Source organism: Crotalus tigris, unplaced genomic scaffold, assembly GCF_016545835.1.
Source record: "Crotalus tigris isolate CLP2741 ecotype Arizona unplaced genomic scaffold, ASM1654583v1 scf7180000024340.7048381, whole genome shotgun sequence".
NCBI classification, from domain to species: Eukaryota; Metazoa; Chordata; class Lepidosauria; order Squamata; family Viperidae; genus Crotalus; species Crotalus tigris.
In genome coordinates this window covers 1,869,675-1,896,084 of record NW_024100510.1, presented here as the reverse complement: position 1 = coordinate 1,896,084, position 26,410 = coordinate 1,869,675, and the positions used below count along the sequence as shown (strand labels likewise).

The 26,410-nt window shown below is 35.7% G+C and overlaps 1 protein-coding gene across 30 annotated transcripts in view; it reads right to left on the bottom strand.

The window, feature by feature from the left end:
- The window catches only part of PCBP3 (poly(rC) binding protein 3), a 124,304-nt gene that overhangs the window by 13,593 nt on the left and 84,301 nt on the right, over positions 1 to 26,410 (bottom strand). For 9 of the 30 annotated variants that reach the window (XM_039326236.1, XM_039326249.1, XM_039326235.1 and 6 more), the window contains 5 exons: positions 18,624 to 18,665; positions 12,640 to 12,705; positions 9,906 to 9,984; positions 9,167 to 9,226; positions 6,535 to 6,587 (listed from right to left, as the gene is read on the bottom strand). In XM_039326236.1, coding sequence (XP_039182170.1) covers positions 6,535 to 6,587; positions 9,167 to 9,226; positions 9,906 to 9,984; positions 12,640 to 12,705; positions 18,624 to 18,665 — 300 coding nt within the window. Of the gene's footprint in view, positions 1 to 5,481; positions 5,511 to 6,534; positions 6,588 to 9,166; positions 9,227 to 9,905; positions 9,985 to 12,639; positions 12,706 to 18,623; positions 18,666 to 26,410 lie in introns of all 30 variants that reach the window. The other 21 variants (XM_039326240.1, XM_039326252.1, XM_039326243.1 and 18 more) reach the window with 9 other exon arrangements.

Genomic DNA, 26,410 nt, shown 5'->3' with positions numbered 1-26,410 from the left:
TTTATAGGTATTGTTTGAAACAGAAACAGTATTTTTGGTAGTATATTCATTTTCACTGTAGCAATTCTTCCTAACATCAACAATTGCAAGTTTTCCAATTTTTCCAGGTCTAATCTTATTTGGTTCAATAATTTTATATAGTTATCTTCTTTTATCGTTGAACATCTTGCTGTTAAATATATTCCCAAGTATTTAACCCTTTTAAACTATTTGTAGTTCTATTTTTTCTAACATTTTTTTGCTTATCTGTGAGATTTTTAACTATCACTTTAGTTTTTTCTCTGTTTATTTTCAGACCTGCTATCTCTCCATACTGTTCTATTTTTTCCAATAGTTTAGGAATCATCTCTAAAGGTTCTTCTAAAATAAATACCAAGTCATTTGCAAATGGTTGCAATTTTTAAGTTTCACCTTTTATTTCTATCCTTTAATTTCTGTATCTTGTCTAATATTTCTGTTTAAAACTTCCAAAGTTAAGATAAATAACAATAGAGATAGTGGACATCCTTGCCTTGTATCTTTTCTTATCTCAAAAGTCTCTCTGTAGTCTCCGTTCACAATCACTTTTGCTATTTGTTTGTGGTATATTGTTTCAATCATATTTATAAATTTTGTCCAAAGTCCATTATTTTTAGTTGTTGCCAGGAAACATTATCAAATGCCTTTTGGGCATCTAAAAATATTAGTGTCAATTGTTTCCCTGGATGCAGTTCATAGTATTCCAATATGTCCATCATAACTCTTAAATTATTTTTAATTTGTCTCTTTGGTAAAAACCATCTTGATCTGGATGTATAAATTCAGTTAAAAATCTTTTCAATCTCTCTGCTATTATTGAAATAATTTTTTATAATCCACATTTAGTAATGATATCGATATACAGTTTTTTATCTGAGTCAAATCTGAATCTTCTTTTGATATTAAAGTAATATTTGCATCTATCCATGTAGTTGGAATTTTAGCTTCCAACAAAAGTTCATTACACACATCTTTCAACGGTGCACTTAATGTGTCTTGTAGGCCATTTACATAATTCTGCCGGTAGCCCATCTGGTCCCAGTATTTTTTCATTTTTTTGTCTTCTTATGGCCTCTGTTAATTCCATCATTGTTATTTTTTCATTTAACATGATTTTAAATTTTTCTGAAATTTTTGGTAAATTATTTTTTTCCAGATATTGAATCATTTTCTCCTGTGGAATTTCTTCTATGTCATACAGTTTCTCATAGTATTCTTTAATTATCTTTTTTATTTCTTCATTTTTAAATTATAAAGAGCCTTTCTCATCTACTAAATTATTTATCAATTTTTTTCTCCTTCTGTTTTCTAAATTTATAGGCTAACCATCTTCCTGGTTTGTTTGCATTTTCAAAACTTTTTTGTTTTGCTCTTTTAATTTGCTGTGCCAATTTTTCTGATCCCATTAAATTTAATTTATGTTTTATTATTTCCATTTGTTTTTTCAGTATTTTCTTTTGTGGGTTTATTTTTTTTCTCTTGAAGCATTTGGCCTGGAGCAAAAATGAGTCAGTGGTCAGAAGCACAACTGAGAAAACCAATCATTCATCAGCCTCTGCTATAAAACAGGAATATATATTTAGTAATATAAATAACAACAGTAAACATTCAACCATCCTACATATAATCATAAATTAAATGTTTAGATGTAAAAACAAGCAGAAAAAGGATGGAAAGTGAAAGCCAAGCGAAAAACTTCTTAATGGACAAATTAAAAAAAACAACTGGCCAAACAAAAGACTTCTCAAGCTACGACTCAAATATAGCAATATCCATTACGATTTCATACGATATTAAACAGAAGTTTTGCTCTTCAAAAATGTTTTAAACATTTGCATTGTCTTTTGCTAAAACTTGATTATCCAGATTTATGGAATGTGAGAATTGCCAGTGACAAGGGATTGTGGGGGTCTAAAATTATCTATTGGCGCATTAAAGCCCTGAAGAAGCAATCTTTAAGACTAATATCAACTTCCTATTTATTTTGCAATTTGAAGCATAGTTACAGGTAGTCCTCAACTGGTTGACTTATTGAAGTTATGATGGATTTCAAAAAAGTTACTTACAACCTGTCCTTGCAGTTATGACTGCCGCACCACCCCCATGGTTACTTGATTGCATTTTGGCTGATTGGTAACTAGCTCACATTTATGATCCCATGATTGTGTTTTGCAAAGGTTGGTTTGCCATTTTCTGGCCAAAAGAAGGGCAAAGCATGCCTACTGGATAAGACAAATGATGCCTACTGGATAAGCTGGATTCAGATTTAGGACCACTTAATTTGTTAAGGACTTGCTTGATGACCATCATAAAAATTATACAATAAAATAAAATAAAATAAAGTCCAATCACATGGTCACTTAACTTATAAAATCAAGTCCAATCACATGGTCACTTAACTTATGATCAAAATGACTTATGACCAAAATTCCAGGCTCAATTGTGGAAGTTGTAAGTTGAGGACTACCTGTAGATAGATACAGGAGGCAGAAAGAGAAAGAGAGAGACAGACAGACAACCTGACAGAACAAGTGGATTTCAAGAAAGAACAAACTGCATCTAAATTGTTGATTTTCTTGAGCTAAGACATACTGAAGAAAAAAATGCATATTTGTATTTCTGCAATTTCAGTGAACATTTAGAATTTCCAGTTAGAGTTAATTAAGTACAGGAATAAGCTATGTTTGCTGGACATGTTTGCTCATTAGTATCTTAGAATGTGAAATTTTTGACATGAAGGAGTTCAGTATCAATTAAATCTTCTGTCTTAACATGTGGCCTGGAACCTTATGGTCATATAACTAGGAAGCCCAAACTGTTCTAAGAAAACTGTATTTATGGAACATTATACTTGGATTTAGTCATCCCTAGATGGAGGCCCTTTGCTTTCCAAAAAATTATGTTTGTATATTCTGCTTTTCTACTCTACTCTGGTTTAAATTACATTGATATGGAGTACAGTGGATGAACTTGCTGACCTTCTTCTTTTGCATAGATGCCTTGTTATAGAATAGAATAGAATAGAATAGAATAGAATAGAATAGAATAGAATAGAATAGAATAGAATAGAATAGAACTGGAAGGGACCTTGGAATACTGCTATCATGTCCCCCCTATTTCTTCTTTTCTTTAGACTAGCCAAACCCAAGTCTTTTTTGTAGTATGGTGACCAAAATTGGTTGCAGTATTCCAGGTGTGGTCTCACTAGGGTTTTATAAAGCAGTACTAATACTTTACATGATCTTGATTCTATGCCTCTGTTTATACAACCCAGGATTGTATTAGCTGTTTTGGCTGCTGCTGCACACTGCTGGCTCATGGTAAAGTGATTGTCCACTAGGACTACAAGGTCCCTCTTACAGTTACTGTTTTTGAGCAAGGTTTTGCCTAATCTGTATTTAAACCTTTGATTTTTTTTTCTGCCTAAATGTAAAACTTTGCTTTTCTCACATTAAAACTCATTTTGTTGGATAGGGCCCATTGTTCAAGTTTGTCAAGATCTTTTTGGATCCTGAGCTTGTCTTCTGGGGTGTTGGCTATTCCTGCCAGTTTAGTGTCACCTGCAAATTTGATGAGTTCCCCTTCTATTTCCTCATCTAAGTCATTAATGAAGATATTGAAGAGTACTGGGCCTAAGACGGAGCCTTTTGGTACCCACTGTGTTAGAATTAAAACTGCAACTTGGAAAAACTCTAAGATAGGGAGACTATTCTTATTGTAATAATCTGTTCATTTCAGGCTTTGTCTTAGTAGAATCACCATGGCACTGTGGCTTGCCATCCTGCATTGAAATCTATTATTTTATAGGTTTGTATTTATTTCAAGTCAAATGACAGCTAGAGAAACTCACAACTAGTGAGTTTCAAAGCTATAGTCAAGCATACTTTAAATTAGGTCTATTCTGAAAGTTAATTATACTTATTCTATGGAAATTTTCTCTAACAGTTTATTATCATTATCATTAGGAGCTGTGGTGGCTCAGTGGTTAGAATGCAGTATTCCAGGCTGACTCTGCCCACAGCCTGGAGTTTGATCCTGACAGGGCTCAAGGTTGACTCAGCCTTCCATCTTTCTGAGGTTGGTAAAATGAGGACCCAGATTGTTGAGGGCAATATGCTGATTCTGTAAACTGCTTAGAGAGTGCTGTAAAGCACTGTGAAGCAGTATATAAGTCTAAGTATATAGTGCTATCAGTGCTTTTAGTACTCAAGTTACGAATGTAATGGAGCATGCTCATTCCATTTTGTAACTCGAGGATCCATAGGAGTGAATCTTGTACCTGGGTAAATGCATGGCTTGTTAAGTGAACATGAGATATCTCAGGGTGAGGAAGGCCATGGGGGACCTAGTGAAGAAACAGGCCTTTCTGGGTGGCAGCAGTCTGTAAAGGGCCTCCGACACCCAAATTGGGCCTCCGGAGGTCAGGAGAAGCGTCCCTCAGCCTCCTTTCCAGGTGAAAGTGGCCCAGAAAAGGTCTCCAATGCCCAGATTGGGCCTCTGGAGATCCCCAGAAGCATGCCCTGGCCTCCTTTCCAGGTGGCAGCAGCCCAGAATGGCCTTTGATGCCTGGATTGGGCCTCCGGAGGCATGTGGAAGCCTCCACCAGCTTCAGTTCTGTTCTCTGTTGCAGAGAAAGTACCATGAGATCACATGAGATCAGTAGCATGAGATCTCGTGCCACTGATCTCACGTGATCTTGTATTACTTTAGGTCTCCATTCTCTGCAAATGCACTGAAGACCTGGTGCAGCTAAAAAAGTAAAGGATCTCGATCTTTGCAAGATTAGTATCCAAGGCCTAGTGACTAGGGAGACCAGGGGTGGGGGTGGGGTAGGGAGGGAATAGCCAGAGTGAATGCTGCAGTGACATTGCGGTTGTTCATAAGGGTGAATGACTGCTGTTTGTAAATTCGGGACTTTTTCATAAACACTGGGGTCGCTTATTGTGTAACTTCGAACATTCGCTAAGGGAATGCTTGTAACTTGGGGATTATCTGTACACTGTGAGGGATGGCTGTTTCTTTAAATTGCTAATCTTTTCACACATTCCCAACCAATTGCCTGTCCACATTGGTGGCTACTGGCTTCATGCCTAAGGCAAGATTAGAAGACAATTCATTTCATAGATTAATGCAGGATAAATTAAGATACTTAAACACTTCAAGAAAATACCCATGCCATTTCATGTCTATTCCTTTCAATACTATAGCTAAACCTAGAATATATAATTCTATTGTACATGTAATAATATCCATCCTCATTTCTCTGTATAGATGCCTTAATTTAGATCATAGAGATGATTTCACTTTATACATTATTTTGGCCACTGTTAATGGAACAATGGTTTATAACATTTAACTTTTAAAACAACTTGAAACACCTATTGGGTTTATTATTAATTAATAGAATCTTTTTTACAATCATTTTACATAGATTGTTTCATTCTATAACAATAAAAATTATACCTTGGAATGGAGACTTCGTATTTTGTATTCTATAAAAAGTAAATACATTACATCGTTCTGTCCCATGCAGTCAGACAGGGAAAATATGTTGCAGACCCCATCAGCCTAAGAAATCCAATGGGTGGGGTCTGGGAAGAGAGCCTTCTTTGACCATGCCCCCGCCCAATGGAATATTCTTCCCCCACCTTCATGGCCTTCTGAAAAGAAGTTAAAATATGGCTCTGCAGCCTTGCCCGTGGAGTCCGGAGGAGGAGTGCACAGCTGTGGGACTGGCTATGCCCTGAGAACCCTCCCTCTACCTTTTAATTAATTCTAACAAAGTTTTATCCTCCTTGCCTCTCTCTAAATTTTTCGTACTGTTTTTATATTTTAATACTTTGTAGTACACCATCCAGACTCCCTCCCCAAGAGAAATGGGCAGTTCAGGAATATGAAAAACAAAGAAAAAAAACCACAATTGGGCTTTTAAAAAACTTAGTAAGAGTACAATTTCTTTAATTTCAAAAGAAGTACAATATATTTGATTTCTTTTTTAATCAAGTGGTTTGAGTTGCTTTGTATGTTTGTGTCTAAAATATAGGACTATGACATTTACATGAACATCATTCCAATGAATAAGAACTATTCTAATATATCATAAGAGTACTTACGATATATAACAGATCTTTCCATCACAAAATAAGGGCCATAATGGGAAGGGATTGGGAGGGGTGAGGAAAACAATCCCCCTCTCATTCAATATGGTAGCATGGGAGGCTTTAGATATCCAGCTTTAAGTGGCAGATCTTTCAAACTGGAGTCTTTGACTCAAGCAAAAAATGTTTATCAGGGATGCTAATCAAGCAAATTTTCCAAGCACCAAGAAAGGTAGCAAAAGCAGACCTCCCAAAATCTTTGTTTTATTTCTCAGTTTAATAGCTTTATCTGTCCACAAATGAAATTGCCTAAAATTAACAAAGGGGCTTTTTTAACACCATATCACTGAGAAGTCATGGTTGGCTACACACAGTACATTTATCAAATGATAAGCAGAACAAGACATGCAATACTCACATCATTGGGAATGGTGAGTTCATGAGTACTGGCTGGGGGATTGGCATCCAAACCTGAGCATATGCAAGAGAAAATGGTTATTGCTTGAAATATTGCACTTTTGATGGCATTTCACCAAAATAGCAGATCTTGAGAATCTCCAGACTGCACTAAAGCCAAAGGGAAGGAAGGTTGAAGTTTCAATATATAACAGATAAAAAAACGGAGCTCTAAAAGCAGTTGCTGTAATATTTCACTAGATAACAATTCAGTAGATTCTAATGCAGTGATGTTGTGTTCTTTGAATACTGATATCCTCACCTCATTTTTTTCTGCCTTTTGGAATAAACAAGCTGGCCTATACTGCATTTTCAGTTTTCAGTGTTCAAGATGTTACTGTTGGTCAATAAAATAAAAGATACAGCTGCTTAGAAATATTAGGGAGAACTTGTGGCTATTTAGGAGGCAAACTATGATACAGTGGTTATTTTAAATTGCTCCCCCCCCCCCGAAAGGATTAATTAATATCTTCTATGCTACTCATTGTGTATGGATGCCATTTGCAAGGAAGAAGAATACTGTATTTTAAACCCAGTTCTGGTGAAATAATGGAGTTTTATAGCAAAATTACTTTGAATTATATAGCATGAATGAGAGACATATTTTGTTAGTAGGGAAATGGAATTTCTTATGATCTTAAGAGTTAATAGCAAGGATTATTTATATATTTTTGTAAAGTATGAAAACAAATTATTACAGACACTAAATCCATGGTAGAACAAATGCTTTCATCTGTTTAGATAACATATTCTTTGTACTTAAATTACAGAGATCCAAAGAGAAATGTGAACTTCAGCCAATAAACTGTGGACACCACAATCTGTTTTCTAAAACTGTGTTTTTTAAAATGTACAATAATACTGGAACTATACTGCTACAGTTAATTCTTTATTCCACATAGTTCCCTCAGGAATATGTTGTAAAGTAAATGTTTCAGAGTTGAAAGCAATGACCTAATCACTTGTTAATGTAGACTAAATAGTTATATGCTCAAAACCCAAATAATATTTATTTATAATAGATTTTTTTCAAAACCCCACTTTATTACTTTATAACTAATAAAGTCACCCAGTCAAGTTTTCATGTCTAAGGTGGGACTAGAATTCACTGTCTAATATCTAATAAAAACTGGCCATCATGAAACCTGGGAATTCTGCTTTTTAAAAAGAGCCACAAAATGACAGTAGTTTGTCCAAGAGAGAATGCTATTCTAAAAAGTTTGTTATGACAGTGCAAAAAATGTGTTCCTTTAATGGAACAGTATGCACGGCATATGGCAATGATAGTTTGCAGGCTGTGTGTCAGAGAAACCACAGAAATTTGGAAGTATGTTCCATTAAAACTAATATGATTTACATCTACAGAACTGTGCTGGGATCAACCTGAAACTGTTTTTGTAATACTGCTCAATAAGGGCATCTGGTTTTGAGCCTCTTTCTGAATTGTTTGAAGGTAAGTTACTCCATGCTAGATGCTGAGAGTGTTCAGCATAATACACAATATTAATCAAAAACCAAAAATAAAAGGATGGGAGAGAAGCCATAGTCTGTTATCCATTATCTGGGAAGAAATAAGCAGGGATATGAGAGAAGAGTGTCAATTAAGCAATCATACAAACACCAGTTCAGTCTGCTGAAACTCAGAAATGAAGCTTAGTAATGCTGAAGTCTGCACCCATCAAGTTACAGATTTGATTTGTAAAGTTTTTAACAAAACCAATAAAATATAGCCATAAGGATTTTACGGAACTTGATCTGGTACATGTGAGGATCTGAATTTATTTTAAATGTATTTATTGGTGGCTGAATTTATTTTCAGAGATATTTCTAGTTCCAGGAGAAATTATGTGAATAATTAAGAAATGATGTGAATCTTCAGATTGATAGAGAATGAGCCTCACACACTGTGCTGTGGTAAATGTTGTATTGTTATAATAGCACAATATTAATCTTTCATTTGTAAGAATTTTATATAATTTTATATAATAGTGATATCTTGATTATAGAATGATACATTAAGAAATAAATATTTTTATGCAGATGTCTTTATATGGAAATTATTTTTATTTTGCTCATTCTTTTCTAATAGTATCTAACAAATGTCTTTAATGCAGCTACAAAACATACAAAAATCATTCTATGAACTGAAGCTAGGATCTAAGGATGAGCACAATGGTTTTACTTGGCCTTTAATTTGTTATGGCTTCTGCTAAATCACAGATTCCTTTAGAAAGAGTGCATGGAGTGTGATGGAAAGTGAAAGGATGCTGTTTACTCCAAACCAAAATTTGGGGATGAAAGAAGAACAATTTCAAAAGCTGAAGAGAAACAAAAAGATGAAAGAGCTAAGGTCTAAAGAGAAGCCATTTTAACAGTGACATGTCATTCTGCTGGAGAATTATTCTGAAAAAGGTCCAGGTTGTCTTAACTGCTGCCATTTTGTTATTATAGTATCATAATTATAATTGTGCTGTGTCTTGCCTCCTGAACATCAGTAAAACTATCCCATCAATATAATCAGAACAGCTGCTTTATATATCACTTTGGCAATGACAAAAAGAATTATATGACTGTATTTCCTGTATATATTTTACCTGAGGATTGGCCCATCAGATTTTGAGCTTCTTCGGAGGAATGTAAGGGCAGCTTTTCTCCTGAAGAGCAAAGAAGAAACACACTTAATTTTTTTTTTTTTTTTTTTGCCTTCAAGGAGAGAAGCAATATCACTTCATCTAGGAAGCTCAAAATATGATGAACAAAATGGCAGAAAAAGCAAGTTCCCATTCAAATCAAATGCAATGCTATTAAAACATATGTTCAGTAACATATAAATATTATCTGCCATCCTAGTTTTCTGCAGAAAATATTCCCTTTTCCTAATATTTCTGAGTTTATCAGAAATGATTTTTAGAAATCTACTTGATGCCTCAGATAAAAGGCTGGTTTGTCTTCATTTTCCATAAAAGCAGTGGTTCAAATGCTAGGCATTCATTAGTCATCTAGTATATTTGAATCCTAGTAGTATATTTTAGAATATTACAAACAATCAGGGACAGTATGAGAAATTAACCTTTGCCTCTCAGTGCAGATGCATCCTTACCTCCTGACTAAAGGACTGTTATAACATAGGTGTCTTAGAGCAGATAATAGCAACACACAACTTGCAAATATATGACCTGACTTTTTCTCAACTTTGTCTGCCTCTTGTCCTCCCTTAATTCCACTGCAATTACACATCCTGTTTCTTTTAATCTTAGAAACCAAGCTTAGAAAAAGAGAGAACTGTATAGGTAAAAAGAGAAGGAAATCTGTAAAGGGAATTTGGGTACGTACCAGGGAAAGCAGGGGTGGTCTGTCCAAGGGGAGTAAAGGGGGTTTGCTGCATAGCCAACTGGTGGAGCTTGGTCAACTGCTGAGGGGGTAGGAGGGATATTAGAACTAAGAAGGTTATTGTTACAGAATACAAGTCACACTGAAAACCAAGAACAAAATTATAATAGTAATATTTTTAAGAAAGAAAGAAACCAGGAAGCCATGTGGAATCATGGCAACATACAGGTTTTATAGAAGGACTTGGCCTGGGAAATTATAATTGGTCAAATTTCTGGCAGATGTGCTCAATCAGGATCTGAAACACAGCAGCCTAGTTTTGGTGTTGTGTCTTTCCAGATGAAATTGTACATATGTGTTCATCACAAAACCTGAACCAAATAGGAGAATATGTAGATGTGAGATTACCATCTCTCAAAGAGGTTCTACTGCATGGAGACCATCAGTGTTTCTGGAGCTGTGACCTGGAACTGGTAGTTTCTTCAAAATATTGAAAGTTTCATAACTAGGTAGATGACCTCAATGAAAAGTCCAGTATGTGTTTTGGCCAAAATAGGTATGTATTTCAGATCCTGTTCATCCCTTCTTGTGCTTTTAGCATTAGACTTTTAATAACTCATTCACAAAGAGGAAGGCAATTCCAATATATTTTATGCCAAATCTATACTGTTATTCAAACACCAAAATAACTTGAAACCAAACCTGCTTTTAAAGCCATGCTCTGTAAGAGCCTGAGGTAGTAGGATGATAATTAGATTCTGATGTCATTACTGAAATTCCCTACACAGCACAGTAATAGGTTGCGGGAAGTTCCCCTAAACTATGAGATTCTGATATTTTGAATCAGAAGGGAGAAAGATTAAAAGCAAAAATCCCAAACTCCTGCTCCTGCCGCATATCTGAGTGAAAGAGTGCAGGAAAGTCTGACATTGGTGCTCTAACATTTGGATGAACCATTGGAACCAGAATACCTGAGAGGCTGAAGAAGACAGGAAAATTACAAGGAGTTTGAAAAGAAGAGCTTTTCTTAGTCAACCAGGCAAACAAAATATGAGAAACAAATGGCATCCTATAACCTATGTTGTCTTGAAATAAATTAAAAGATGGGGGGAGGATTAAACCATTTGAGTTTCTATATGAAGTACTCTAAAAGAAAATGTTGTGTTCTTCAAAAGTGTGACATTCCTTTTTGTCTATGCAACCCTTACTGTCCCTAATCACAAACTGGATATTCTTTAGATCAGCGTAGTGTGTGCACCATGGAATTTTGGAACAACAAGTAAGAAAAAACAAACCAAGATTTGGTTGTTGCTGTTTAACCAGAAGATTGTCTGTGGAATCTTTCTGGCTTAATCAACAAAGTATGTTTTTAATTTATAGTAAAGTGATGGTATATAGAGCTTCTTTGCTGGAAGATTAAACTACACAGTAGGTTCATACATCATGCTAAGCCATGATTTAATTTAGTATGAAGTGTAAACAGAGACAGGAAGTAACACTGCCCTTCTGATTTCAGTTATGATTGTGTACATTGGACACATAAGTGTACACTTATGATCAAACCCACTGTGGGTAAGATGGGAAGATTTTGCTTTCAAAAGCCACCGTCCCATATATGTAGGAATTTTAAAAGAAAACAAATCCATGGATGATTCAGTAGGTTGGATGATTCTTGGATGATTGGTTGGTTTTTTTTGTTGTTGATTGTTTTGTTTTTTTTTGCCAACAAAATGTGTTCTTCAAATCTTCTTTACAGGACTGTCTCAAATTTGACATCACCTAATGGATATGAATTTGATTCAGCCTTTTCCTCTCCTACAAGAAACTATATGTTCCACCAGGAAATTTGATAGAACCAGAAGCAGAGGCAGGATTAAACCTTGAAAATCATAGAAACATGGTCAGGAAGTAGGTGGTCTAGCTGAATTTTTATTTGTTATATCTGAGAAACTAGAGAATTGGTAAAGTACCAAATAACTAGAGAATAGCAGACATTGTCCATGTCTACTAAAATGGGTAAAAGGAAAATCCAGCAAATTACAGACCACTCAGTCTGAAACTAATACAAGGGAAAATCACAAAGCAGATCTTGAAACATTTTGCCAGACTAATCTTACCTCATGTTTTGAACAAGAAGCTGCCTTAATAGATTGTGAGCATGCTGCCGACACAATCTATCTTGACTTCAACAAAGCATTGATTAATTACTCAATGATATGGTAATCTAGTTAAGCATGGCCTGAATGGCAGGACATTTTGTAGCTGGCTCAAACTCAACCATGGCTTAAACTTAATCATGCAAGGAGTTAAACTGGTTAACTAGTTAAACTTATCCATGATTTAAAATTACCATACAACCTAGCTAAGCATGGACTGAATGGCATGACAGTTCATAAGTGACTCAAATTTCTTCAAAGAATGTCGATCAATGGGTCCTCATCAAATTGAAGAGCGGTATCAAATGGGGTTCATAAAGATTAATTCTCTATCCTCTATTCTTTGCTAATGATTTCATTAATGATTTGAGTGCAAAATTATAGGAACACTTATCTAATTTACAGATATAAACTTGGATGGGATAGCCAATATCCTAGAAGACTGAAATAAAAGTCAAAATGATCTTGATAGGTGGCAGAAATCATCTGAAAACAACAAAATGAAATTTAACAGACAAGTGCAAATCTCTTCATTTAGGAAACAAAATCACATACACAGATATATGTTGTGGGATACCTACTTGCAAAAAAGATCTTGGATTAGTAATTGATTGCAAACTGAATTCATTGCCAAAAGTGTGATGTGGCTGCAAAGAAGGCAAATGCAATTTTAGGTTGCATCAACAGATATTTAGTTTCCAATTCACAGGAAATAACCCACTCCATTCTATTTTATTATCTCCACCTCAAATACTAGGTTTACTTCTGAGTACCATACATTAAGGATTCAGAGAAATTAAACAGACTCCAAAAAGGTCAATGAAGAGGATCAGGGGACTAGACACTAAGGCCTACGAAGAGAAATTGAAGAAGCTGGACATATCTTTAGAAAGGGTAATTGAGGAGAGATCACACACTATTCTGTTGTGTTCCACAGAGCAATAGATTTCATAACAAGATGGCAGATCATGATTGAACTTAAAAAAAAATATTAACAGAAAGAGTCATGTATGTGTTTCACTTTGAGAGCGGGCAATTAAATTTCATTTTTGATGTGTGCCGTTGTGCCCACAGTAAAAAATGACAATAAAGATTATCTTATCTTGTCTTGTCTGTCTTACCTATCTTAACTTATCCTATCTTATCTTGTCTTGCCTTGCCTTACTCTGCCTTACCTTACCTTACCTTACCCTACCCTACCCTATCCTATCCTACCTTACCTTACCTTACCTTACCCTGTCCTGTCCTGTCCTGTCTTGTCTCGTCTTATCTCGTCTCATCTCATCTCATCTCATCTCATCATCTTCGGTCTTGGACATATTAATTTGAATTCCTAGAGCCACTGAGTCCAAGAGGTAGTTGGACTCAGTGGCTTAAATAACCTGGTTTTTTTCTTCTGTTCAATCATGTTCAATTCTTGGAGACTACCTGCACAAATCCCTGAAGTTTTCTTGGCAAGATTTTTCAGAGTGGTTTGCCTTTGCCTCCTTCCTAGGGCTAAGAGAAAATAACTAGCTCAGAATCAGCCAGCTGACTTCATACCTAAGGCTGGGAGACTTTATAGTCTCCCAGTTTCTAGTTTGATGCCTTAATCATTACATCAAACTGGCTCTCAAGTGACCTTAAAACCAGAAAAACATAAAAGCCTCCTTTGTCAACCAAGCTAATCTACTGTGACTTTATTGCCATCAGTTGCAGTGTCTATATTTCAGATGGATTTAACAGAAGGTAAAAAAAATCAGATGGGAGAGAAATAAATAGAACATTTGTATTTTATGCATTTTCAGAAGGTGAGATGTTGAATACTATATAGGGAACATAAAATGGAGAAGTTGTAAGTTGGAAGCAATTGTCAGAATAGACTTCTGATTGCAGTCTATATGTGGAAGGGAATTCTACTTGGTGGTACCAAATTTACAGGGGCTAAAGACCACAAAACAGGTATTTGAATTGCAGGTAACCAGAAATCATGGTTGTCCACTTCTCAGGTCCATAAAACAGGGAGCAAGAAAGAGCTCTGACTCTCCAAATCTCACCCACAGTCCCCAATTGTTTGAAAGAGTAGAATATATATCTGAGAGTTTCAGTTGTATCCACAATGCACATATACAGGATATAGTAAAAGATACTGCAAATTGTTTGTATTGATGGGGAAAGAAATCCTATTTTTAAAATTCATGTTTATAGATTCTCACACTGTTCAGTATTATAATGTAATCTAATTTTTCCATCAAGAATTTTAGAACTTGGGACCCAATGGAACATTTTTTTAAACCTTAAAACTATAGTTTATTCACCATATCATACTAATATCTGTGCCAGACCTTCAGAAAGGGCACATTTATAATAGTAATCCCTGATGAGAACGGCTTGCCCTTTTAAATACTCAGTATTTCAAACCGCTTTCTACTTATAAGATTTTATGGAGATAGTATCTGGGCTTCTAAATTCCATCCAATTCCACAAAACATAAATATGTCATAATAATTTAGTGATTTATCCATTATCATACATAAGAAAAAACTGAAGCTTTGGAAAAATAATGCATGGTTCCTCTTTGGATCCAAAGTTAACTGCTCATCTCCAAAAAGAAGTTTTAGGTATGCATATTTTTTTTTATTTCATTTCATTTATTTATTTGTATCCCACCTTTATTATTTTTACAAATAACTCAAGGCGGGCAAAAATATGCAACCCACCTTTCTCCTCTTATTTTCCCACAGCACCAACCGTATGAGGTAGGTTGGGCTGAGAGAGAGTAACTGTTACTCAGCTGGCTTTCATGACTAAGGCAGGACTTGAATTCATGATCTCCCACTTTCTAGCCTGGAGTCTTAACTACTAGATGAAACTGGCTCTAGTGAGTATATATATTCCTTGAACATTTCTTTGTATTTACACATGCTTCAGTTAGTCACATGCACTGAATTCAGTTTGGCCGATTCAGAAAGATTCCAGGGATGCCAAACTAAAATAGGCTTTCCTGAAATGGGGAGAATTCAGAACTGAAAGTTCACAATACATTCAGAGGATCTATTATTGAAAGTCAGTTTTATTTTACCTGCATGATACATTCCTCAGTAAGTTTCTTATATAAGGAGAATGAGGAAAGAGAGAAGATGGTATGATTTTTATTTTAGTAAGGATGCAAAGTAATTTTTCATTAAAAAGAAATTGTTTTAGAATTCTGGTTTTATTTATTTATTTATCATTTTTATATATTTTCCCATCTCACAATCAAGTGGCTGGGCACCATGGAACAAAGTTAGAAAAGTTTTAGCTCCTTGGAACACTTGTATCAGTGTAAACTTTGCTGTTTTGTGAAATATGGACTGCTAACTGTCCTGGACATTCAACCATCAATCCACTGTTTCTAAAACCAGATTGCAAATGGTATATATTCCCTAGAAGCTATGTAATTTGGGTAACCACTTATGTAATCATTTGGTTAAGCAAATTAATTACAGATACCTAATGCACAACAATAAAAACCCCACAATCTCTTTTCCTTCATTTACTTAACTCTTGACAGCACACTAGGGAAAATATACAAATATGCATATATTACAGATGTCTGAAAGACTGTAAATGAATATAGTATCATTTTACAAAACCTTTTACATTAAGTCTTGGAATTCTGCGCATTTTTTAAAAAGAACCAGAAACTGGGTTATACTGAAATACTGCAGGGATTAAGGTAACAGAATTTCAATCAATTGCATATTCCAAAATTTGAGATGGATAATTGTGTTTATTAAAAAAGGCCTTCTTTCAAGCTCTCCAGTACCAATGTTTTGGATTTATGCATAAACATTTAATCAGACAACAATGGCCAGAAGTAAGAAAAAAGCGCAAAATCAGCACAAAGAATTGTGCTGTTTTCACTGACTACAATCTAAACTGAAACATGTGATCAATAACATCTTAAGTTTTTCTAAACTGATGACATTTCTTGCATCTAGAAAGTGTTCTGTGTTGCTCTCTCTGGTTAAGGATGTGCTTTGTAAGATGCGATAACATTTCTTATTTGAGAAATAATGACATTGATTTCCATGGACTGATCTGCTCTTTATTATCTCCTATCTCACTCCTGTTCATTGCTCTCATTTGGTTTCGGACTGAGCCAGCTGAGAATAAATTATTAAAATGTAATGTTTTTTTTCCTATAGCTATATCAGTTTTCTTTTTCACCTACTGCTATAAACACACTTGGACCATGGTATTTCCTCATTTTTATTGTAGAATTTTATTAAACTAAAGGAGAGAGGTAGTAGATCACCCGCCTCCTTTGTAAATAATGATCATTAGACTCTTTTTCTGAAGAACAGAGACCTTGAGTCATACTGTAGCTGCATGATGTACCATATATTGATTGCTTATGTGGTTAACCTTGAAGTTTTAATTTCATATTGTCCAGTGTTCTGTATCACCCTGAAGCCCTCGTGCAAAGTTCTTTATTATGGGTAGCTATACTGCTGTGTAAAACCAGCAAAGAGATAAAAGGATAATTAATAGTTTAAAGGAGAATATTTGTAGCTCAGGATTGAAACGAGTGGTCTGTGAAACTTGATGTCAGATCTGCCTGGCTCGGCTTGGGGGGGGCCTCAGAGGCAGTGCTTTTTTCTAAAAAAAAAAAAAAAAAAAAAAAAAAAAGGTGCCAGAACTCACACACGTCATACAACCCACCTTGCCTACCCTACAAGGTTCCATCCCAAAAAGGTGCCGGAACTCTGTTCAGGGCGTTCTATGAGAAAAAAAGCCCTGCTCACAGGCATCCTGCCATAAAGAGAAGAAGGATGAAAGGGAAAAGAAGGGGGGAAATGAAAGAAGGAAAGATAAAAGGGCAATAAAGTTTTGTGTGTATGTGATAGGAAATCGGGAGGGGGGAATGAAAGGTGAGAAGGACCAGGGCAACCGAATCCTGTTTGTACCAGCATCTCACAGCCAGGCACCCTGAGAAGTATGCAGATTGCCCCCAAACATCTTAGAGTTCTCAAAACATCTTGGCGAGGTCTGGTGGGCTGGAAATGGACTGGTCATGGAGGGAGGGATGGGCTGGGGACAAACCTACACCTTATGTTGCACTCAGTGAGCGCAGTGATTTCAGAGCTGGCTTGACTTTAAGGCTTTTCTTTCCTAAGGGATCGGATTGGGGCAGGTCTGACATATCAATTTTCCATCCCTGCATGTAGAAAGTCCATGCATGACAAATAGGCTTAAGTTTGTTTGAACATGTTTCCATATTTCTTTCATATTTTTATGTATTGTATATTTCTTCTATTACATTCAGTGTTATATGCGGTTGATCAGATTGACATTTTCTAAGCAACTGTTATTTATTATTACATTTTATTACATTTCTCCTAAGAATATATTTCTGATCTGAGAACAGTACCGTAATTAATTTCACTTTCCCAATATTTAGGCTATACATTTTCTCTTCCATCCATAAATATATAAGCAAGCAAGCAAGCAGAAAGCTTAGACACTGAAAACAGATAAAAATGAAGCCTAGATTTTTTTCTCCCTGTATAAAATTAGTGTGAACATCCATTGGCAGCATAGTATGGCCTAAATAAAATTCATTTATAATCTTCATTTTGCAGTGAAAGAGATAACAGTTGGTACTAAGTTCATTTATGAGAAGCATTTTTGCAAATGTTGTTTCAGATGTTATTTATATGCTTTTTTTTGTTAGAAAGGAAGGAACATAAAGTAGAGCCATGGTGGCACAGTGGTTAGAATGCAGTATTGCAAGCTAACTCTGCTCACATTGCCAAGAGTTCAATTCCTTCGATCCTGATTGGCTCAAGGTTGACTCAGCCTTCCATCCTTCTGAAATTGGTAAAATGAGGACCCATATTGTTGGGGGCAATACGCTGACTCTGTAAACCACTTAGAGAAGGCTGTAAAGCACTATGAAGTGGTATATAAGTCTTATTGCTATTGCTATTAAGAAAAAATATTTTTACTAAAGATATAAATAATAAAACAAATAATGATGCCCACTCCTGGTTTGGAATGACAATTGGAGGACAATAATCAACTGTTCCCCCCTCCTCCAAATTCTAAAACTAAGAGATTCAGCATCAGCAGAAATTCTCTCTTCCCTTTCATTATAACTAAGGAAATGTAAAGTATCTTGAGTTCTTGGCAAAAAGGTGGAGTATAAATTAAATAAATAAGCAAAGACTAAGGAAAATAGCAAGGAGTCTGGGTATAACCATATCATAAAATAAGAAGATGCATAAACAGGTTGTTTCTTTCATTATCAGCAATTTCTATGGCAGAAAAAAACATAAAAGGAAAGGCTCTTTAATGGCTAATATCAGGGAACAAAAAATTTAGTAAAGGGATAGCACAGAAAAATGTTGGTAATTTAACAACAGGCCAAGTCCTCAATAGAAATAGAATTTAGTCCTAATTATTACCAATACTACACAATTAATTGGCCAATTATTTTGACAAAAGCATATTAATATTAATTATTAATATTAATATTACTCATTTGACAAAGCATGCAGGTAACATAGAATACATTTACAAATAATAAAGAGAAACTCACATCTGGATGTGGAATTGCATATTGTCCTTGAATAGTATAGGCCTGGGGAAAAAAAGCAGTGTAAGACACACTGACCCAGTGACCAGTTGCTAAAGGCTTTACTTCATGCTGAACTTGTAACACTAATTGACATAACAACAATATATTAGGAACCTCCATAGTCTGCAATATTTGAGTCTGTCACATCAAGGACATTGTTATATACCTATATAATGCTATACTATAAAGTGGGTCTAGGCCTAAAGTATATAATAAACTGGAATTTAACTGAACCCCTAAAAATATATTTACCCAATGAAGCATTTTCTAATGTTTTTAGCAATTAATCATTTCCACACTTCCTAAGCTTTTGGCTCTGGCACATAGGCAAGTGAAACTCAAGCAGGATCCACCAACTAAGAGTGAAGCCAGAAGCTGAGACCGGGACCAGATGGTGTTTCCAAATGCCAGTTGCACAGCCTCACTCCCCTCTTTAGTGGGCAGTCTGAGGCTCATTCCCTCCTCCCTTTAAAGTAGGCTTTTCAGCTAATTTTCATTTCACACTACAGCATTTCTTCATCTACTTTGAGGGGCAGTGCTGGAGAGAAAAATGTTTGAATAATTTCTCTAAATAGATTAAAGAGTTTCCATTAAGAGTAGTCCTTGTATGAGTGAAAAAAAGTAGGCAGTTACACTCTTACCAGTCCTCTCAGTTACTCCCTGTGAAATGACTTCACCTAAGTAGTTGGCAGCTGAACAGAGACCTTGGATTGGTAGCTGGGAAATGACTCACCTTTATCCTTGCATAGCAAGAATGGTACAGTTGAAGGAAAGTTGAGTTAACCAGGCATTCCTCTTTCAAAAAGTTATTTGTTCCCATTTGTTCCCAGGCCAAGCTTAAACTATTTAAACCAGGCCCACAAGAATATCTATTTTCTTTTTACACAAGTAAGTTTTCCCTCTTAATTCACGTTTAACTTGTTTTACAATTCCATTAGGGAAGAGCGAGAGACCCTTTGGCACAGACTCTGCCATATTTATGCTATATTCAGAGGTAAACAAAAGTCCTTTCTGAAACAGCTACTGTATGTCCCCAGTTCTCTCTCCCCACTCTAACTTCTACCCAGAATAAATATTTATCTCAATTAAGCTTTGGGCTGCTTACAGAGATAGTGGTGGGTGGCATTTGTCTTAGCCAATGGGTAGGAACAGATCAGTATTTCCTTCCGGATTTCTCAGCTAAAAAAATAGCAATTTTGATAAACCTTGCAATGGGGACTTCAGGGAAAGACCATCAGAGCTAGCTAAGGGGAACTGCACCCTGACTGTGCATGTTTCCCATCCTTTCTAAGAGAGCTGCTTGGCTGGATTCAATTGCGCAAGCCTTGGGGAGCCATAATTTCCTATATTGCAAAATTGCTGTGACTGGCAATAGGCATGCAGTTGTGAGTGATGCTTTGTGATACCATCCATTGCAACATTGCTGTTGATAGGCCAAGTAAAAGGTAAGGTCTGACCTCTGACATGTGCCAAGATATATTGTAGACCAGAGTTCCCTCTCTATACTTAGATATTCATACATTTAGCCAGATATTTAGACTGAATTTGGCAAATCCTTCCCAAGGATGTGGGATAAGCAGATTATATTTGATGGTATTAAAGATGTTGTTACAGAATGTCAGGGATTCTAAGTAAAATTGCCTTTTACAATTGAATTATAATAATTTTTTCAATGGCAATGATGTTCAAGTGACGCTCCAGTTGGTTATTATATAAAATTATATGGCTGGTCATCAGACAGAATTTTACACTGGATTAGCAACCAAACATGATATTATATAATTTCATATATGATTTTATATGTTATGTCACACATGTCACTCGTCATCTAGAGAGCTACATTTGATGGGCCTTTTCTGCTTGCCACTCATTTTGTGGTATCTTCTTGCCCCAGATATAAGGCTGGCATCATTACTCCTAAACTTCTGAAGATCTCTCAAGATCTATATACTCTCTTCATTTCTGCTCTTTAGTATCATCCTTTTCCCAATTTTAAGCAACAATGCTGTGACATCAGTTAGATTGCAAATATTGGTGCCATATGTTAAGCTCCATTGTTGAATGGGGACATTGAAACTGAGCAGAACAGAATAACAGAGTTGGAAGGGACCTTGGAGGTCTTCTAGTCTGAATATCTATTCAGACTCTAAACAGGAGATCCTATACTATTTCAGACAAGTGGGTGTTCAATCTCTTCTTAAAAGCCTCCACAACTTCTGAAGGCAAGCTGTTCCAATGGTTAATTGTTCTCACTGTCAGGAAATTTATTCTTATTTCTAGGTTGCTTCTCTCCTTGATTAGTTTGCATCCAGTGTTTCTTGTCTTGCCTTCTGGTGCTTTGGAAAATAGGTTGATCTCTTCTTTGTGGCAGCCCCTCAAATATTGGAACACTATTAGTCCTTCTTTTCATTAGACTAGACATACCCAATTCCTGCAAATGTTCTTCATGTTTTAGCCTCCAGCCCCCTAATTATCTTTGTTGCTCTTTTCTGCATTCTTTCCACAGTCTCAACATATGTTTTATAGTATGGTGATCAAAACTGGAGGCAGTATTCTAAGTGTGGTCTTACTAAGGCTAAAATGGTACTAATACTTTATGTGATCTTGATTCTATCCATCTGTTAATGCAACCTAGAGTTACACTGTTTTGCTGCTGAAGCACACTGCTGGCTCATATTTTACAATAGCAATAGCACTTATAGTTATATACTGCTTCATAGTGCTTTATAGCCCTCTCTAAGTGGTTTACAGAGTCAGCATATTTCCCCCAACAATCTGGATCCTCATTTTACCGACCTTGGAAAGATGGAAGGCTGAGTCAACCTTGAGCCAGCCAGAATTGAATTGCTAAACACAGTTAGCCTGCAATACTGCATTCTAACCACTGCACAACCACAGTTCTTTTAAGTGATTGTCCACTAGGACTCCAAAATCCCTCTCACAGTTGCTATTGAGCCAAGTTTCACATAATCTATACCTGTACATTTGGTTTTTCTTGCCTAAGTGAAAATCATCCTTTTCTCTACAATGAATTTTATTTTGTTAGATAGGGCCTAGTGTTCACGTTTATCAAGATTCATCTGGATCTTGAGCCTATCTTCTGGGGTGTTGGCTGTTCCTGCCAGTTTAGTGTTAGCTGCAAATTTGATGAGTTCCACTTCTATTCCTTCATCTAAATCGTTTATGAAGATATTAAAAAGTACTGGGCTTAAAATGGAACCTTGGGATACCCCATTGCTTACTTCCCTCCATATAGATATCTTCCCAGGTATTGGTGTCAGGTTGTAGTTTTTCCTTTTTGGAAGATTGGGACATCAGTTCTTTTCCAATCCTCTGATAGTTCCCCGGTGCTCCAAGAACTTTGAAAGATATGGTTCAATGATTCCAAGATCATGTCTGCCAGCTCCTTCAGAACTCTGGGATGTAAACCCTCAGGTCCCAGGGATCCAGTAGGCTTGAGACCCAGGAGATGGGTGACCTTGGAGGTGGTTTCTTTATTATTTACATCCAACCATGTATTGTTCTCTGTTTTAGGTCTGCTTCTATCATTCTTAAATCTAGTTAATAATATTATATAATGGTTTTAACTAATAATTGTCTTATTCATTTACTGTTTTACTGGTTTGTTTTATGCCTTCCAGCTTAATTTCTATGAGATGGGCAGCCACATAAATTTGATTAATAACATAAATATTATATAATTATATTTTATAATTATATAATATATAATATAATCATCATCATCTGGAGTATCACTTAAACACAATCAACACTGACAAAATAATTGCATTGTTATTATTTCCTCAAGGAATAACACAATATAGAGAAGAAACAAAAAAAAATCAGTTATTTTCCTGTTGTTTTTTGGAAATTTGAGTCTCCCTGAGGAACATATGCCTTTTTGAAGTAATATCATAAAGTGCTCAGTGAGGTAATTTTCTAATCCATATTTGATATAGCCAAATTATTTAGCTATTGTAAACATGTGTTTAATCTGTTATTCTGCCTAATGTGCCAATAACTATAGGGTTGAGTTTTTCCATGAAGTATCTTTTTCAATAGTTAATTATTTTCTCATTATTGCCACCTCTTTACAAAAAGGTTATGATGTAATCAGTGTATAGGTATGAATACTTCCATTGTAAAGAATGAGGAAGTCTGGCAGAAAAACATTTTATTTTCTAAGAATTTATGGCTGAACTAAATAGAATTTTGCATTTTCCTTATTTAGGATTTCCCAGCTCTAAAAAATCTACAGTCAAATATTCTGTTTCTGAAATTCAAAGACAAGTATTTGATAAAGGGATGTAAACAACAACAAGTACAACATTAATGATAACACTGTAATCTATGGCCTCATAAAAAAGGACCTGCTGTAAGATTTCTTAGTGCAAGATGCTTCATATACTTCCCTTGTGGTCCAGTTTGCAGGGCTAGACTCTACCCAAGTTTAGATCTTAAACGTATTGCCCAGTAAATAACAATATACCTTCTATTGTTTGGCTGATAAAAATGTGGTATTAGCACGTTTCCACATATACTTATTTTACACACTTCTAATCCTTTTTGTGAAAAAGAGAGAATCACTGCTGTATGTAAGACAGTAGAATACAGTAAAAAACCCAACCACAATCACAAAACCCCTAAGCTTCTAATTCTTATTAATTCTTTCCATGGAGGAGCAGACATTTTTCTCTTTTAGCTTCTGCTCTATTGGGGATTTATAAATAAAAAGTTTGAAGACTATAAAACAACCTTCTTTTTATTGAAAAATGGAAATAAAGAACACTTTATAAGCAACAATAAATGTGCCAAAGGAAAGCATTTTTCATAAGTGATTTAAAGACACTTCCATTTAAATAGACTAGAAAGATGAACAATCACACATAAAGGGAGAGTAAAGACAGCAAAGGAAAATGAATGAAAAATTTAGTTGAATTTCAAAATCAAACCAACTGAGTTTCTTAACTAAGGTTCAATACTGTAACTGCAGAGAAGTGATCAGTGCTTGAGATGAGATGGAGGGTTCACTTTCAACGCATTTATCTATTTTTATTTCTCTTTTGTTTTAATACTTATATTTTATCAATTGCCCTGTTTGAAGACAGTGACACCAATTAAACAGAAAAAGATTTTACCGATATAATATGGAAAAGTGTGTTACCTTGCATTAAGCAAAGTAATTCTCTATTTTCATTCCAACACATCAGCCTTTTGGGATATATAAGAAAGGGCTATTTTTTTTATAAATAAAATAAATCTAGATAAAAGAAACAAGAACCTTTCACACAGGTTATATGGATAAAGGTTTGCAGTCATATGAATAAAGGTTTGCAGTCTTATTTTTTGTATTACTGTATTTTTTATTAGCAGGATGATTCATTTATGGGATCTTTGCATTCCCGTGCCAAAACAAGTATACTGCCTAGTTGTAGGATTCTCTTCAATTGCAGATATCCAAATGTGTTTTTTTTCCAACCCTGAAAAAATTTGCAACCAGAAGGAAAACTATCTATTAGTTGACTGATTCCTATGTTTGAGCCTATAATAATCAATTTTGATGAGTGCTAAAATGGCTTGGTATGTCAGTTGTTGGGTGAAAATCTAACTATGGCATCTCCCTGTCAGATGGGTGAAACTAATTCCAAAAAGTGTGGGCCTAGATCAGTGGTTCTCAACCTTTTTAATGCCGCGACCCCCAACAGATCATAAGTCGAGGACTATTCAACTAGTGCAGCACCGTTTGCAGAATGGGACTTTTGGCGGGCTCAGCAGGGCAGAGACAGCCTGGACAATTCCTATTGGCTTTTGAAAGCCAATAGAATTAGACTCTATTCAAAAGAGTCTATTGTATTGGCTTTCAAAAGCCAATAGAATAAAAGGGAGTAACACAGCTAAGGAAAAGGGGGAAAAAATGGTGGACTGCGTTGTTTGGCGACCCCCGTGAAATGGTCGTTCGACCCCAAATGGGGTCCTGACCCACAGGTTGAGAACCACTGGCCTAGATTAAGAAGTAACACTTTTCTTCCTGCAAGATTTGCCTTGCTGGCTGCTGAATTGGATTTGGCTCATGCTGTGTTTTCTTTTTTGAGACTTGTCGGATTCTGACCTTACGATTAAAATCCAACAAATACCAGTGTATGAAAATATCATATGAATATTTTGTATTTAAATGGTAGCAGTAATGTTCTTATTCTATTGCAGTGGTGGCGAACCTATGGCACGGGTGCCAGAGCGGCACTCAGAGCCCTCTCTGTGGGCACGCATGCCATCGCCCCAGTCCTAGGCCTTCAGCTGAGTTTTATAAAACCTTTTCACTTTAGGCCTCTGCTGCCATGTGCAAAAAAAAAAAAAAAAAGGTCCAGTCAATTTCAACTTCTCGCGGGGAAAAAAAACATCTTGCAAAGTTGGAATTGATTGATTGAACCTTTTAGTCTCACCCAGTCTTCCATTACCACTGCAGCCACGCCCACCCAATGGGCCATACCCACCCAGCACTCGACGATGCATAAGTGGGTTTTGGGCACTTAGTCTCTAAAAGGTTCGCCATCACTGTTCTATTGTATACTTAATATTTATTACTGCCTTGGTGCTGTTGCAAGAGGGAGGAAAGTTGATGTTCCTGCACATCCTCCTTTAGCCAACTAAATGAGTCCATATAACATAATGTATTAAGTGATGAGATCCCTAATTGTTTCCTTCTCTTGAAGCAACTTTTACTCAAGGGACTTATACTTCATTTATTATAATAGTTCCTTCTGTTTTACTCTCCCTTTTGAGAAGCAAAAGTTGGACCCAAAGCTCTTTCACCAGACTGAGACTTAAGAGAAAAGGCTGCCCTGAACAAATATTTCCAATTATAGTTGGTTGAATCATTATAGCATTTTTGTTCTTCAAAATTGAATTTTAATTGTTTCTTTTTAATATACAATTATAACAAAGGGAGTGCAAAGGTGTTAAATTTTCAGGTAAGTTAGGAATGGTCAATTAGTGAGGCAAATAACATGATTTAGATTGAGAACAAATGATTGGGGGTTGTCGAATAATTTAGTGTTTTGACTCACTCAAGTCTCTGTCAGTTGCAAAGGAAAATACATAGGTACAATTTTGGAGGGTTGGACCACTTCTTCCATATTGCTACCAAATCCAACCTGCCCCAGATCATCATTAAAGCAGCATTTCGGAGAAGCAACTCCCCACATGATGTGTTCCTCAGCTCAAAGCAGCCAGAGGTTCTGTTGTATGTTAGCTGTGGATATATTTCAGATCGTATGTCTGTTGGTGATTCAATCACATTATTCACTTTGTTTTAAAATATATTTCCTGTTTTCAAGCACTAATCTTATTTGACCACTGGAACCGAACATTTTATTTCATTAAATGTGAATGTACAATTACTTGCTATATGGAAAACTGAGATTCATCCAGATACATTTTATTGTATAAATTAGCTAACAATCAAGATAGGGTGATGCAAGTATTTCAAATAGACCCTGGTGGACTTGGGATGTTTTTCTTAAGTTAATACAAAACTTAAGCAGTCAAAAAAAAGATGTATTATTTAGGGTGACAAATTTTAGAAGAAATGCTAATAATGGGAGACTTTAACTACCTGGACATATGTTGAAAAACTATTTCAGACAAAACTGCAAAGTTTCCAAAATTCTTCTCTGGTTTTTTTGACTGCTTCATTTTCTAGAAAGTTGAAAAAGAGACAAGAGAACTGGTGATCCTAATGAATAGAAGAT